The sequence below is a fragment of the Peromyscus leucopus genome, chromosome 12 (assembly GCF_004664715.2).
Source record: "Peromyscus leucopus breed LL Stock chromosome 12, UCI_PerLeu_2.1, whole genome shotgun sequence".
Classification (NCBI taxonomy): Eukaryota; Metazoa; Chordata; class Mammalia; order Rodentia; family Cricetidae; genus Peromyscus; species Peromyscus leucopus.
In genome coordinates this window covers 40,563,176-40,579,611 of record NC_051073.1, presented here as the reverse complement: position 1 = coordinate 40,579,611, position 16,436 = coordinate 40,563,176, and the positions used below count along the sequence as shown (strand labels likewise).

General features: G+C 38.0%; 1 protein-coding gene across 2 annotated transcripts in view; it reads right to left on the bottom strand.

The window, feature by feature from the left end:
- Positions 1-16,436, bottom strand: part of Tfg (trafficking from ER to golgi regulator) — a 29,425-nt gene that overhangs the window by 12,185 nt on the left and 804 nt on the right. For both annotated transcript variants that reach the window (XM_028867518.2, XM_028867520.2), the window contains exons 2-4: positions 12,380-12,607; positions 9,313-9,396; positions 4,220-4,366 (exon numbers count right to left, since the gene is read on the bottom strand). In XM_028867518.2, the coding sequence (XP_028723351.1) occupies positions 4,220-4,366; positions 9,313-9,396; positions 12,380-12,563 (415 nt within the window). In that variant the 5' untranslated portion in view covers positions 12,564-12,607. The remainder of the gene's footprint in view (positions 1-4,219; positions 4,367-9,312; positions 9,397-12,379; positions 12,608-16,436) is intronic.

Genomic DNA, 16,436 nt, shown 5'->3' with positions numbered 1-16,436 from the left:
TAATCCTGGCACTCAGGAGGACAGGAAGATCAAGAGTTCTAGGTCAGCCTGAGCTACACAGCAAGACTGTCTCAATAGCAAAAGAAAAGAAAAAGGAGAAAATGAGAAAAAAAAAAACATTATTATTATCATTATTATTATTTTAAAGCTTCTTTAAAAACACAATTGTTTTACATTTTACTTTTTTTGGAGCCTGAGCTTGCTAGTTTTTATGTCAACTTGACACACACACGCTATAGTCATCGGAGAGGAAGAAGCCTCAACTGAGAAACTGCCTCCCTAAGATTGGTCTGAACACAAGTCTGAGGGGCCTTTTCTTTAGTGATAGGTGTGGGAGGGCCCAGCCTACTGTGGGTGAGGCCACTCCTTGGCTGGTGGTCCTGAGTTCCATAAGAACGCAGGCTGAGCAAGCCGTAAGCAGTAAGTAAGCAAGCAGCACTCTTCCATGGCCTCTTAATCAGCTCCTGCTTCCAGATTCCTGCCTGGTTTGAGTATCCTGCCTTGGATTCCATCAATGGGCTATGATTCAGGATATGTAATCCAAATAAATCCTTTCCTCAAGTTGCTTTTAGTTATGGTGTTTCATCACAACAATAACACCAACTTGCGTGTGTGTGTGTGTGTTCACTCACATGCATATGGAGGTCAGAAGACAATCTCCAGGGACATTTCTCAAGAGCTGTCCAGTTTGCTTTTGAGATAGGGTCCCTCAAATGGCCTGGAATTCATCAAGTCGACTATCTGGTCTCTCCCTGGCTAGCCAGTGAGCCCTAGGCAACTGCTGTTTCCACCTCTACAGTGCTGGGCTTACAAACACACACCACCATACCAGGAAGGTTTTGTTTGTTTGTTTTTAACATGGGTTTTGGGGACCGACAGATACTATACCAAGAACTTTACCAACTGAGCTGTTTATCCAGCCCACACCCCAGTGATCTGCACATATATATACGATACCCAGGAGAGCCGGGCAGTGGTGGCGCACGCCTTTAATCTCAGCACTTAGGAGGCAGAGCCAGGTGTATTTCTGTGAGTTCGAGGCCAGCCTGTTCTACAGATCAAGATCCAGGACAGGCACCAAAACAACACGGAGAAACCCTGTCTCAAAAAAAAAAAAAAAAAAACCAAACCAAACCAAACCAAACCCAAAACCAACACCCCCCTCCAAAAAAACCCCAGATACACAGGAAACAGAGTAACAAATGTTTTATTTTGCAAAACAACAGAAATCTTGCCTTAATTTAGGATCTCAACTCTTAAGTTTTGTCTATTCCTCTACAATTAACGTAAAAACCAAACCAGCCAAAATTCCTTATCATCTATAAAATAAGTTTTGCTATGTATTCTAAACACGTATTACTTATTAAATTAGTTATTAAAATACTTGTAGAAAAATGTGTTTAGAATGTTCTTCAAAAGAACACACAAGGTGACAAAGTATAAACGACACGACCCTGACTTAGGGTAATTCTTGAGCGTGATCTGGGTCATCAGTGTTGGTCTACTTTGACAGATGCACCTGTCCTGTGCCCCTGTACCTTAGTCACCGTTCTATCGCTGTGAAGAGGCTCATCACAACCAAAGCAACTCTTACAGAAGAAACTGTTTCACTGGGGGCTTGCTTACAGTTTCAGAGGATTAGTCCATGATCTTCAACGGCAGGAAGCAGAGAGGCACGGCACTAGAGCAGAAGCTGAGAGCTTTTGAAACCTCAAAGCTCACTCACAGTGACATACTTCCTCCACCAAGGCCACACCTTCTAATCCTTCCCAAACAGTTCCACTAACTGGTGACTAAGCATTCAAGTACATGAGCCTAGGGGGTCCCTTCTCATTCAAACCACATCTTGTGAACAGAAACATTTTAGAATCACCTGAATTTCACAAATTAAGAAACAACATGGTAACAAAAGCAAAGTTTAAAAAAAGCAATAATTCTAACCATTTACTCAATTAATAAAAAATTATCATTTTTTGTTATCAAGCAAGCAACTTGATAATATTGTAAATGGATACAAAGCTTACCTAAAGTTAAGATCTTTTACACCGCATGGAATCACTATCTTATCTTCCTTACCAATTTCCTTCCTCTAATCCCAAGAGCATTCCACACTAACCTCACAAATGAATCTCCTCCATGCTGCTACTGCCTCTACTAATCTAGGCTTCTAAGATAAACCAAGCCCCCAGGAAATACTATACAACAGAGTTCTAGTCCTTAAAGAGGAATGAGGGCCACTTAGGCAACTGCTGCACAGTAATGGCTATACTGATTGAATTTTTGTCTATCCCTCATAATCTTTGACATGGTTATGCAATGTAAACATGCATTAATTCTTCTGGGAGAATGATCTAGAAAGTTCTCATTTCATCTTTGATGTAAAGCTGGGATTTTAGTTTAGAAAGACAAAGTTCATGACTGGGGAGACAGCTCCAGAAGCAGTACTTGCTTTATATTGAAGAGGACCTGAGTTTGCAAACCTCAGACTCCAAGTAACAAGCTGGCTAGGTAGTACCATCCTGTAATCACAGCACTGGCAAGCCAGGAGGCAGCAACAAGCAGATTCCTGCAAGTTCACTGGCCAGCTAGACTAGCCCACTTGGTGAAGTTCCAGGCCAATCAGAGATCCTGTCATAAAGCAGCAGGTGGAAGGTCCCTGGAGAATGACAGCCAAGGTTGTCTTCTGACCTCCAAATGCACATGCACATATATATAGTGGGTAGCCATTCCAGCTTGGTTCTGGAAGTTCCAACCCCCATTGAGACTCTGGCAACTGTCACGCCTACGAGGTGGGGCGAGGGGAGGCGCCGGGGGACCCGAGAGCTGGATGGGTCAGCGCTCTCTCTGGGCGCTCTCTCGGTGTCGGGATGCTGACCAGTGCAGATTGACCGTGCAGAGCTCCGGAGAACACCGCTGGACTGCGTTACACCTTCCCCAGACCCTGCGACCTACCCATTACTTAATTTGTGAGTTACGCCATTAAATAAATATCCTTTTAACTACGTGGAGTGGCCAAAATAATTTCTCCAATACATATATGCGGCAAACAAACAAACAAACAAGGGCAAGGTTCAGAAGAAGTAAACTGCTTTACTCTGAAACATAGACGCCTTCATCATAAGTGTCCAAGATCATAAAGTATTTTAGTAAATTTCATCATATTCTGAAATAAGGGTAAGATTAGAAATTACTAATTCATCAGCAAATATTTATTGAGCATTTACCAACAACACAATTCCAAATGGCTAAAAGAAGATAACAAGGAAATTATAGAAAATGGTTTTATTTAAAATCTAACCAAATTTTTAAAAGTAAATCAATCAATCAAGGGACTGGGTCTATAACTCAGTAGTATGTGTAAGACCCTGGATCTGCTCTTCAAAGGAAGAGGAGACGAGGACACAGAGAAGCATGAAGAAATGAAGGGAAATGGGGAAGAGGATGAAGAGAAAAAAGCCAACTTCCAAAATTATCTAGGAGCAAAAACTACAATACCCCAGTCTAAGGGTTTCAAGAGATCAGACAAGGCCACCTTTGCAAAGAGTCCTCTGTGTGACCTCACACACAGCTAGCCTGGACCACTAAAAAGTTACCACTTTGTATTTCAAACATTTAAACATTAAGAGCAGTCATTTACAAAACCATTTTAACTGAAATAGTTAAGAAACAAAAGTTAAAGAAAGTAGTTGGTTTTTAAAAGAAATTCTTTAGATCTATAAAAACAGTTTTAATTTCAGGCCATATTTTAAAATACATTTTGGTGCCGAAACTATATCAGCTCCAAATATGTCAATAAGCCTTAAATTCTCTTCACTATTTATAATAAATATAAAAGTGTATTGTAATAGTACATGCCACCAGTAAAATTTTAAAGTACTAATCTAAAATTATTTTGCACGTGAAACTTAGTTTTTACTACATAAAAATCATAATAAAATCATTTGCATTCCTATGATTTATTAGTTCTCACACTAATAACAACTCATGAATCAAAGGGTTTGAAAACTGACCTTACTGCATAAACTCTGGAGTTTGAGACTAACTGTAAAGAAATCATCACAACAGCACTGACTCATCTTATGCTCTCACCTGTGCATTTATTATTGTTCATCTCACACACACACACACACACACACACACACACACACACACACACTCCCTCTCTCCACAAAAATGGTGGAAGAATTCATTAGAATAAAATAGAATAAATTCAGTTTACCGTTTTCAGGAATACTGGTAGAAGGTCCTGGTTCTCCAGGCGGCTCTAAGCTATCCAATAAGCGATTCACTTTATTTCGAAGTTCTATCAGTTCTCGACGAAGATATTTCACCTGACTTGATTCAAGGGGTCTTGGTTGGCCATTAACTAAAACAGAATCATTAATTTGCTTCAATTTAGGAGATGAAATTAGAGTAAGTATGCTACTAAAATAACACACACTGAAGAAAAATAAGCAGCACAAATCAGAAGTAGTTTTACCTTCATTCATTTATTTTAACTTGTCTGTGTACGTGGAGTATGAATGCGAGGCCTAGGTTGACCTCAAACTCAGAGACCTGTCTGCTTCTGCCTCTCAGGTACTAGGATGAAGGGCCATGTCATGACACCAGGCCTTTGGGTAATCCCCCCTGCCCAGCGAAAAGACAATTGCTTATAGCTTACTTTCTGGAAGCAGAAAACATTCCTGAATACAGCAAAAAGCTAGTATTTTTGATACTAGCAAAAATGTTTACTACAAGTACTATAATAAAATACACCAATACTGTAGAAAGCTCCATTTTCATGAAAATTAACAAACTAAAGTTATTTTAATAGAAAATTATGTAACTTCCAAATTATATTTTGTACTATGTAATATTCTTGAAATAATACAAAAACACATTACTCTATATATAATTATCATGACAAAATATGACTAACAGATGTTATCCAGCTTGCCTATATTTGACTTAAACAAACAGTTGCTCCCAAAAGTAATCCATCAAGCCAGGTGTGGCGATGCATTTGGGCATTTGTTTAATCCCTAGTTGGATGTAGAGACAGGTGGAATCTCGAAGTTCTAGACCAGCATGGTTTACACAGGAATCTCAGGCCAGTCAAGCCTACATATTGAGACTTTGTCTCAAAAACAACAAAAGTAATCCATTAACTAATTATGCAGAGTTTATGAATCAACACAGTCCTACAAATCCACGGCTTCTACAGGCACTAGGGAAAGCCACAAGTCATTACTTAATCAGCAGGGCTTTTTTTTTTTTATTTTAAAGGAAGGCACATTATCTTATTTAATTACTCATTCTCTCAAAATAGTGTCACAGCTTAGAAAACAAAAATGAAATTGTATTGCTTCCTCATTTCTAGAAGTCTAAGATTCAGCCTCTTACCAGGTATTTTCAAATTGTATACAACCAAATTTGAGTCTATCTATTAGAACTACCAGTTTCTGGGAAAATAGAGTTCTCCCATGACTGTGATTCTATTCAAGTTTCCTTGAGGCTCATAGGTGATCCTCCTGCCACAGACTCCCAAGTCTTAGGATTATAAAATGATTGTTAATCAAGTTTCTATATAGTATATATTTTTTAAATTTTTTAAAATTTTATAATTTAATTTAATTTTACATATCAGCCATGGATTCCCCTGTCCTCCCTCCTCCTGCCCCCTCCCCCCAGTCCACCCCCCATTCCCATCTCATCCAGGGCAAGGACATAGTATATTCTTTTAAGAACTGACTTTGTGCTTTGTCTAGTATACATGATCATGCGTGCACACACACACACACACACACACACACACACACACAATTTTTAACCAGTTAACTTTCAAACTTCATACAATAATCTTTGAGTATATCTCCTAGAATAGACACTTAATTAGTTGAATCGTTAAACTGCTCATGTTCAACTCCAAGAAGAAACTGCTTCTGTGGATGTGCGCATGCAGGACACAAGTTGACTGTGCTGTCTTCTACCACTTGCTCTAACTTTAGTTATTTTTAGAACAGGGTCTCTTACCGAAATTGGGGTTTACCCTTTGGGCTAGACTTGTTGGCTACAGAGTCCCTGAGATCTGTCTCTCTACCCACTTAGTGCTGGGGTTACCACTATATCTGGCTTTTAGGTGGGGCTGGGGATCCAAACTGGGGTCCCCATGCTCACATGGAAAGCATTTTACCCACTGAGGCACTCTGCAGCTCCCTCACAGTGCTTCTGACTGGTGCATACAGTCAGTTTACATGTAGTTTGTGTATTATTTCTTTCCCCTCACCTTCTAGCATGCCAAGTAGGTACACTTTATTTCGTTATGTCCCATCTAATAAGCATTTCCAAACTTTAATAATCATTCTTACAATTCATGCATACTTCAGTAAAAAGTTCTAACGTTACTAACAAATTTATTCCCAAACTAGTCCTTCCAATTTTTTATTCTTACATGTTACTTTATATAAATTACTGCTCATTTTTTCTGTCCTACTTGTTTTCCTGTTCCTAGATTTTTTTTTTTAAGATCAATGTTCATTTCAAGTTGAAGATTGTGTGCATGTTTCACTCTCTTGCTGAAGACCAACATTAAAAATTCTAACAAGGATCCACTGGTTTAGGTAATCTCTTTGAAAATGTTTTCACTACCACTTTTTACTGGAGTTTAGTAGACTATAAGATTTCTTTTTCTTAATCATATGAAACGTGATTTCTATTTACCAGCTTTTATTACTAAATGAAAGAAGTATACAAACTGTCTAATTGTTTCACCAGTAATCAATCTTATTCTTTCTGGCCACTTATATTAAAATAATGACTTTGTCTTACATACTTTCCAGTTTCGTGGTAATACACCTAGTTAGGATTTTTATTTTTTTCTTCCTCAAGACTTACCATGTCTCCTGAATCTAAAGCTTCATTTATTTTCTATAATCTTGAAAACTCCCTTAGCTATGTTTTAATATATTTACACTCCATTTTACCCTGGAAATTCTTAATATCAAGTGTCTGTTTCATTCCCATCATCTCCTAGTCTCTAAGTCTGTAGGGTTATATTGCATGTACACTTCATTCTTTCAATTTCATTTTTCATTTCTAAAAAATTACCACACCCTTTTTAAAATTTAATACTTTTGTATAGTGCCCTATGCTTATACTATTATTCCTTCTTTGAAGTTCTTATAACTTTTGACACACACATTTTGGAGACTATCAATTCTGCAACCAGCTACGCCCACTGTTTCTTGCTTACATGGACAACGTTGTGTATCTTATGGATTGGATCACCATTAGGACTCTGTAAGAAACCACTATGACTTGGATTGATATCCAATTTTTTTTTTATCATTCTTATACTTTTTTTCTGCTTTATGCTATAAAGACTCAAAACTACACAGAAACTTTAAATTTAAACAAAGTCCATCTAAGGACCATGGTAATAAATTCTCAATGAACTATTCCCAAACCTCCAAGATCCCAGTGTACCCTTGATCTTTCCTGTATCAAGGGCAAGAGTTTTTTCTACAATATTCTTTTTTTTGAAAACAGAGACTACTGAAAGGTCTAGGATCCTGAACTTACACTGCCACAGAAACATGAAATGGTTGTCTTACATAACGCAAAGTAAAAACTTCACCACAGCCACCAAGAATACTCCAGGTTTCAGCTTTGTTATTCAAGTCTTTCTCAGTCTGTCTCTTTCAGTCTCTCCCTCTTTCTCCTTGCCTGCCCCACCCCTAGTTCCACCTATTTTCTTTTGCATGTTAATTTTATGTATGTGTGTCTGTATGCTACCTGCATGCCTTCAGGTACCCGTGCAGACCGTGTTGGATCCCCCAGAGCTGGAATTACAGGTGACTGTGAGCTGCCCAACATGAGTGCTAGGTCTTCTGGAAGAGCAGCAAGCTCCCTTAACTGCTGAGACCCACATCTGTTTTTATTTTGGTATGGTTCTGTTTCCTAGGCAAGCTGAACAGACAGACAGACACACACACACACACACAGACACACACGGGGGTGGGGTGGGAGTGGGGACATGTACACATACCCCTTTGGAAAGAAGGAAAAGCTCAGAATATCTAGTCTTCCTTACCTCTGGACAAGAGACTTTGTAAAAAGGTATCCTCTATTAAAACCTTTAAACAGTTTTTGTTAATATTAAAAAAGGACAGAAAACAAACAACATCAACAAAAAAACCCTGATTCATATTTGCCTTTCCTGGAGAAAAAATATATAAAATTAAATCAACAGATATGGTTGCATTTCCATAAACACTAAGGTTCAGAATAATATAATTTCCAAAAAATTAAAAAGGAAAAAAAAAAGTAAAGAAAGTAAATATTTTAGTTCTTATTTTTCACATAATCACAATTATGCTACTACTTTAACTCTGCAATTATTTCTATTATACCCTATAAGCATTCTACCTGGCAATCTATTAGACCTAAAACAAAATAAAATCTAAGATTAAATTTACCTTACATCTTTTTATCAGCATTATCTTTAGCTTATTTTTTCTTTAATGCTGAAAAATAGAACCTGGGTCCCTGTGCATGCCAAGCAAATATACTACTACTACTGAGCTATATCTAAGACCCATCACTGTTAGCCTTTACTCCTTGAAAAATAATATCCAAAGTAGCAGACTTATATGCTAAGCCCTAAAAAAAGGTAAAAACATATTATAGAGAAAGATAACATAAATAGCCTAACAATGCCCAAATTCTGACATTACAAAATTAAAACTTTTACCAGAGATTCCTAAGTTATATCTTATTTCAAAAACAAAGTAATCTTGTGCTGTGGGTATCACTCTGTATGCTGTGAATGTGTTGCTCTGATTTGGTTGATAAATAAAAGTGCTGACTGGCCAGTAGCCAGGCAGGAAGTATAGGCAGGACAAAAAGAGAAGAGAATTCTGGGAAGAAGGCTGAGTCAGGAGACACCGCCAGCTGCAACCATGAGAAGCAAGATGTAAAGATACTACTAAGTCACGAGCCACATGGCAAGGTATAGATTTATAGAAATGGGTTAATTTAAGATGTAAGATCTAGCTACCAAGAAGCCTGAGCCATTAGGCCATAGAGTTTTAATTAATATAAGCCTCTGTGTGTTTATTTGGGGAACACTAGTGGGAGAGATTTGTCCCACAGTCCGGGACATAGGAAAACTTCAGCTACAATCTTGTTTTGCCTGAATTAAACTTCTACTACTTTTAATACATAGTTTCAAATCATTTAAAGTCGGGGGGGGGGGAGGATGCAAATATTTTAAGTATTTAAAAATATAAAAAATCAGGAAGCAAATTCATTATAAAGTTTGCCACTCACCAAATAATGTCAGTTTCAGTATTCTACTACACTGAATTGCAAAGGAAAGGTCAGAACTATCAAAAATTGTTATAAGATCTCCATCTGAAATTCAAAAGAAAAAGAAATTCAGATTTGCAACAGTAGTAAAGCAGGTCATACAAACAAAAATGTAAATTATAGACTACAATTAGAATCTCCCCTAAGAACCAAATATCATCTAAGAAAGATTTTTTTAAAACATACTAAATCAACTTTGCCACCAATCTTATACATATTTATCATATACTCGTGAGTAAATGTAGCCAAAGTTAAGCAGGGTGGGTGGTGCGCACCTTTAATCCCAGCACTAGGGACTAGGGAGGCAGAGCAGGCGAATCTCTCAGTTGAAGATAGCCTGCCTGGTCTACACAGAGAAACCCTTTCTCAAAAATGAATCATACAAATTAACTTTTAGTCTTAAGAGATACAACAATATCACAAATTACTAGATTAGATTGAAAAATCTTTCCATTCTAAAACACTTAAATATATTTACCAATTATGAAAACAAGGATTTCTCATGGTTCAAATCCTTACTTTTAATAAAATGCACTACCACAAATCGAGGGGGAGTTACATAAATTAATAGCATAGAGCTGCAAAAAGGGTTACAAGACCACTTTAGTAAACCAGAGTGAGACCTTTCAGATCACTGACCGACCATACTGAAGACAATTTTCTCCAGAAATGCATTCCCATGTAAATATATATAAAATAATACATGCTGAAGAGTGAGATCCCCTAGGACCCTAACAATGAAAATATTGTATCCACTGAATGTTTCAAAAGCATTCACAAAGCTGAGGAAAGGTATGGGGTGGGGAAACCAGCCACAAGAGTCAGTCAAGGGTGTCTTCAAAAAACTGGGAGAGGAATTTTGTCCTGGGGCACTCTACTAAACCCATTTTAAAACTTGTTAGACATATTTACTTTGAACAAATGTGTCAAAAACCAGGCATGAACTAGGTACTTTCTAATTGTTTTTAGATCTTTATAAGCAGACCCATACGTATACATATAGTGCTCAATTCTCAGGAATTTTGCTCATAAACACATTTCAAAGAAAATAACATACAAAAGCAAAAACCTCGAGACTTTCAATGCTCAGTCTTAGTCTTTTCCTTTCCTTGAATCCTGTAACAGTAACAGAATGAGTATCTCTGTCGGGATGTTATCTAAGCTGCTATCTCATGTAGTGGCTAACACAGACTACGAAAAACAATGTGAGCAAATTATACGATTTAAAAAAAAACAAAACACCACAACCAAGGAAGAAAGGAGGGAGAGAGATAAAAGTGGTAACTGAATATGGGGGGCAGATTTCAATACGGAAGATATCCCCAAGTGGAAGCCACAAATCACAACCCAACAGAACCACTCCTGCTTTAACAGGATAATGAACTAGGAATGTCTTCTACATTTTAAGTTGTCAAAAATGAAGGTAGTATGAAAGGTGTTCTGTGATATGCAATGCTACAATATTTATTATCTGATCCTGTACAGTTTGCCATCATGAGGGAGAAAAGAGAGCCAGTCAGTTGTAAAGTCAGTTTAAGACATACTAAGTGTGAGACAAGAATAAAGTGTCTCAGGTTAAGATGATTATTAAAATATTGAGTTGTGGTGTTGGGTGTGTGGTTCATTGGTAAAGTGCTTGCCTAGAAGTCCTAGATTTGGTCCCCAGCCCAGTAAAATATATATATATACACACATATATATATACACACACACACACACATATATATATATATATATATACACAATTAAAATATACAATTTAAAAAACAAATTAAGTTGTAAATTCAAGAGAAGAAAAATTCACTAAGGAATATATTTGAATGGTATAGAAGGGAAACTATGTATTTATAAACGAGATTGCTCAAGAAAGTAAGAAGAATATGGTGACTCTCAAACATTAGTTTGGGTACTCTCAGATCCTATATCAACAGAAAAGGAGAATTTACACATGTTGGTAGATGACCAACTTAGCTGATGACCAGTTCATTTACAATGTGTAAGTTGTACAAAATAGGTGCAAAAGGATGAACAATTTCCATCTGTAGCTCAGCAAAGCCATGTGACCCGGCTCTGATCAACGCTATGTGTACAGATGTACATCATCTCAAACCCTAGCAAGTGAAATCTCTTCCCACTCTGTCCATCTGCATGCTGGATGTTAATGCTCAGGGTAGTCACGGGATTCTAGATAACCCTTCTTGATTTCTTCAATGTTGAACCACCAAGAACGTAAGGTTTCTATAATAATAACTGTCATGACTTAAGGCAGTCCTCACAGAAAAGTAGCTGTTAGTGATAAAAAGAAAATCAGGAAAAGCAGTGTCAGAGGTATTAGGGGATGATACTGTTTCAGCAAGGACAGTATAAGCAGCAATGCTAAATGACATTAGTAAACACTCAAAAAGAAAATTTCAATAGCGATGTTAACAAAGAAGCCTGATCAAAGAGTTAAATAATTCTACCATGTTTGATGACGTATTTGTCAAGCAAAATTTATCTCTGTAAAAAATAGTTGTGTCCAATGAGCCCAAGAGCACTCCTACAATCAATTGACAATGCATATCAGCATAATGCATACTGAAAACTCCTGCAACAAAGAAGCACAGCTAGCCAGGAGCAGCAACCTCAAGGCCATGGCAGTCCTGGACTACATAGTTAAGACCCTGCCAAAGGAGAAGAGAAAAAATAAAGACACACAACAGAGACACCTGCCTCTGTTTAAGCCAGCTTTCCCATATCTGGTTGCTAAAGAAATCCTTTTGCATCCAATACACAGTGAGAATCCCTTTCACTTTTGAACATATATGTGGAAATTTGGGCAGGAAGAGAAAGGAAGTATTATTTGTGAAAATGTCAGACAATCCCTTTTAATAATAATTACATTTTTAGTGAACAAAGGACTTGTGTAAACTATGCAAATTGTAAATAAAAGAAAGTGGCCATTTAAGATTGGGGGGACAAGGAGATAGTACACTAAAAAAAAGGCAAAAGAGCACTTATAATACTTAGATCTTAAAAATGTTCTTACCTTCATCCTTATACTTTATTGTAACTTCATCATTACTCAGAAGTTTTCCTCTGAATACTCTCTGCATCATTAGCACTAATTCATCGTAAGTAATATCTTCATTATGAATGGGAATTCGGCGGATATCTTCCCCAAGCTGAGCTTTGATAATTAGCTTCCCACTTAGGTCCAACTGTCCGTTCATGGTGGACTCCAGGATGCTCTATATATACAACTCTAGGAAAAAAACTGATGAAAATAGTTTTGATGACTAAACACGTTAAAAGAAGAAAGCAGTAGAATGTTAACCCTTAAGAAAGTACCTAACAACCAGCGGTGGCGGCCCAGGCAGGAGGCAGGAGGCAGGAGGATCTCTGTGAGTTAGAGGCCAGCCTGGTCTACAAAACGAGATCCAGGACAGCCAGAGCTGTTACACAGAGAAACCCTGTTTGAAGGTATGGAGGGGGAGTACCTGTCTTGTTGTTAACATATATTCTAAATGGTCTGGAAGCATTTTATTACTAATATAATGTCTATTATTATATACAGTATCCTTTTACTCATATACTCAACTACTTAAAAGTAAATTCCTGATCTTCTACCCCCAAAAATTGCCTCTCCTGAAGTTTTCATATCTGTTAGTGGCAACTCTTTTCTTCTAGTAACACAAGACAAAAAAGACCTTGCAGCTCCCTTAATCCAATTCAATATTTTGTCTGATTTATTTTAAAATGTCTCAAATGGTCTGCTTATTTACTTCCATCCATATTCATTGTATTTTCAACAAATCAGAAGTTTGTTCTTAAATACAATCTAAAGGCATTATGCTTGGAACCTTCCAATGAATTCCCATAGAAACAGAAAACCTTGGCATGACCCAGCCTCTGGCCTAGTATTTAACCACATTTCCTACTTCTTTCCCTTATTCACATCTGCTACACCAATGTTTAAGATTCCCCTCCCAACTCAAGGCTTTGTGTTTACTGTCCTTTGCCTTCAATTCTTTCACACCCCTCATGGAACCAGGTTGCTAATCACATGTCGTCTGTTAGAGTTTTCCCCTAACAATCTAATTTAAAATGGCTCCTCCTCACTATCTTCTTCTCCCCTGCTTTATTTTTCTTCAAAACACTGGACACTATGAAACATTTAATTTTTACTGTTCCTGTTTTGTTTACTACCTTCCTAGAGTCTAGAAAAGGCCTTGTACATAATATTCAAACAACTCTAATGTTAACCTGGGAGAGGAAGCATGTATGAACATGAAATTAGAACCTATTTTTCCTAAATAAGATCTCAAGAGTACTTTTTCTAAGTTCCTACTTTGGAAACTCAAAGAGAAAGGACAAGTGAGTAATATTCTCATGAGCTTTCTAACAAAACTATCCATGAACAAGCTACACAAATCTAACCTGCCGACCCACATTACCTCCAACCAGAGTGGGTGTGTATGATTAGACTGTATTCCTTCATTTTTTTTAAAGATTTATTTTTAATTGTGTGCAGGTGCTGCAGGAGGCCAGAGTGTTGAATCACCAGGAGCTGGAGCCACAGGTTGTTATGAGTGAGCCCCCGGTATGGGTGCTGGAAACTGAATTCAGGTCCTCTGCAAGAGTAGTAGGTCTATCTCTCCAGGTGTGCACTCTTCATTTGAAAAAGAAGAAAGAACTACCTGTAGGGTGGGCAGGATCAGCTCAAGGCCGCCTCAACTACAAACCAAGTTCAAGATCAGTCCAGGCTACTGGGGATTCTCTCAAAAGAAAGAAAAAGGGATAAGGATATAGATCAATGGTAAAGTGCTTGCTTAGCATACATAATGCTTTGGGTTCAATAAATACTTGGTACCACATAAAATAACTCTAAAAAGTGACAGAAGTAGTTATTTAATATTAATTTGCTATAGAATTTTCCTGTCTTGGGTTTTATTTTCCTCCAACTATCTTATTTCAGGTTATTCAGTAGGACTGTCTTATGTCTTTATAATCTTAAATTCTAAACACTAAGACCTTTAATAATTCAAATTACTACTGTAAAAATGCATATTTAGGATCAAATAATGGGTTAACATCTTTTTCTCAGGGCCAAGTAATTCCTGAACATGCTTATCTATCGACACAGAATGTTCTTACCATCCACTCTTTCATCTGATCCAAGTGAATGGCCACTGAGAGCCATCTTAGCCTTCACGGCCTCCTACTGGCCATTTTGCTTTCAATCGTGAACTTTCACTACTGGCCGATGTTTCCTTCTCCAAAACTGACTGAATTTCTACCATTGCACTTCTCTTGCAATTACTCTGCCCTGTTCCTCTAGTGTGGAAACGTCCTCACTCAGCAAAGAACCAAACTATTCAACTTGGGAAGTTTTTAATCAATCCTAAGTTATGTCATGATTATTAAATATAAATTCCCCAACATTCCTCCCATAAATACTCCAGTTTTTCCATATAACTCTCCCTTAAATGAATAAACCCCTTCACACCCTGTGGGAAGACTACATTTTTACTAGCAGCTCTTTAATGAAATGGGGTAGTAAACCTAAACACAACACTACAAGGTCAAGGTAGAACAAAGTGAACTATGTTCCACAATCTGGATGCCATGCTTATCTTAATACAAAGAGCACATAGTGTTTTTTTTTAATCAGTCTCACAATGGACTTCTCATAAGGACTGTGATAACTTAAACCTCTATAGAACTAACTCTTCACTTGCTGGCCAAATTTGTTCTCTGGCTTTAAGAAATATTTACAGAACACCTACTATAGCCCAGGTCCTAAAGTATAGTAACTTTAACAAGATGGTAAATACCCCATGCTTTCATTGACAGCCCGACAGGAAAGATCTTCAATGAATCTGCATTTACTGCCTTCTATCTATAGGCTATATAAACTAGCAATATACAGATTAAGGACCAGTGCTTAGTTTCAGTAAAACGTTATTCTATATTCCCAGAAGCACCTAGAATAGTACCCGACATACAAAAGCTACTTAAGGAGCTTTGTTTCCTGCACAAAGGGGCCAATGAGCAAAGACACTTGGAGAAGAAAGCTGGAACATTAAGTCAGTTCCAGATTCATCATCTTTATGTGGCCAAAGGGGGCGCCTCATATCAACATATACTCCCAAGTAAGACAAAGTTCCAGCACAAACGTACTTCCTAATATACCCTCTGATGGGACTGGGAAGCACTGAGTTCCAATGCACCTAAAAACTACATATCATTACCATCTGCTGTGGATGGCCCAGACTCACGTCTAGAGTTTCCTAGTGACTGTAAACTCCCTGCAGTCTTTGCAAAAAGCTGCCCCCTACTGTTGTAGTGATCTCAGGTAAACACATAAGCCTCACAGTTATTTCCTCATCCACACAGGTTTTCAAGTGCGGCCCTCCTTTTCTCTAACAAGGTAGAGATTAACACGAATTAGTTCCCAGAACTAGTGGTGAGACCCCTATGACATTTTTTGACCTATATCTAGTTGCTCTCTTACTACTCCTGAAGTCCAGAAGTGACTCAACCACTAACGTGCCCTCCATCCAGGAAACTTTCTGATTCCTGGGATAAACCGATGTGCCCAAGGACATAACTCGTGCCCCCTACACTAGGAAGTATGATCAACAGGGTAGCCTCGGGCTCCTCTTGCTTACCCTGAGGGTAAGTCCCTCATAAAATTCAGAAGCTACAAATACACACACCCACTAAGCTTCCTTAAAAAGAAAGGACAGACAGACAGAAAGAAAGAAAAAAACCTGATTATTCTAAAACTGCCAAGAGGCCTCAAGATCTGTCTGACATGCCTGTAAGCAAGAATGGTAACCATGTTCCCCGGCAGTTATGCGAGCTCAAGGTCCCCCACGGGGCACTCTTTTCACACGATAAAGGGAAGTGATGGCTGAATTTGTATAACCTTTGAGACCAGGTATCTACAGTTCTTCCAACCATGCCGAGAGACAAAACTTACGAAAGTTAGGAACTGTCATCACTGAAACTGGGTAAGGCCTCAAGAGGACACCAAGCGTGACAGCGTAGGACCGACTGGGAGGGGGGTGTTCCTTCTTGTGACCCCAATCTTTGTATTC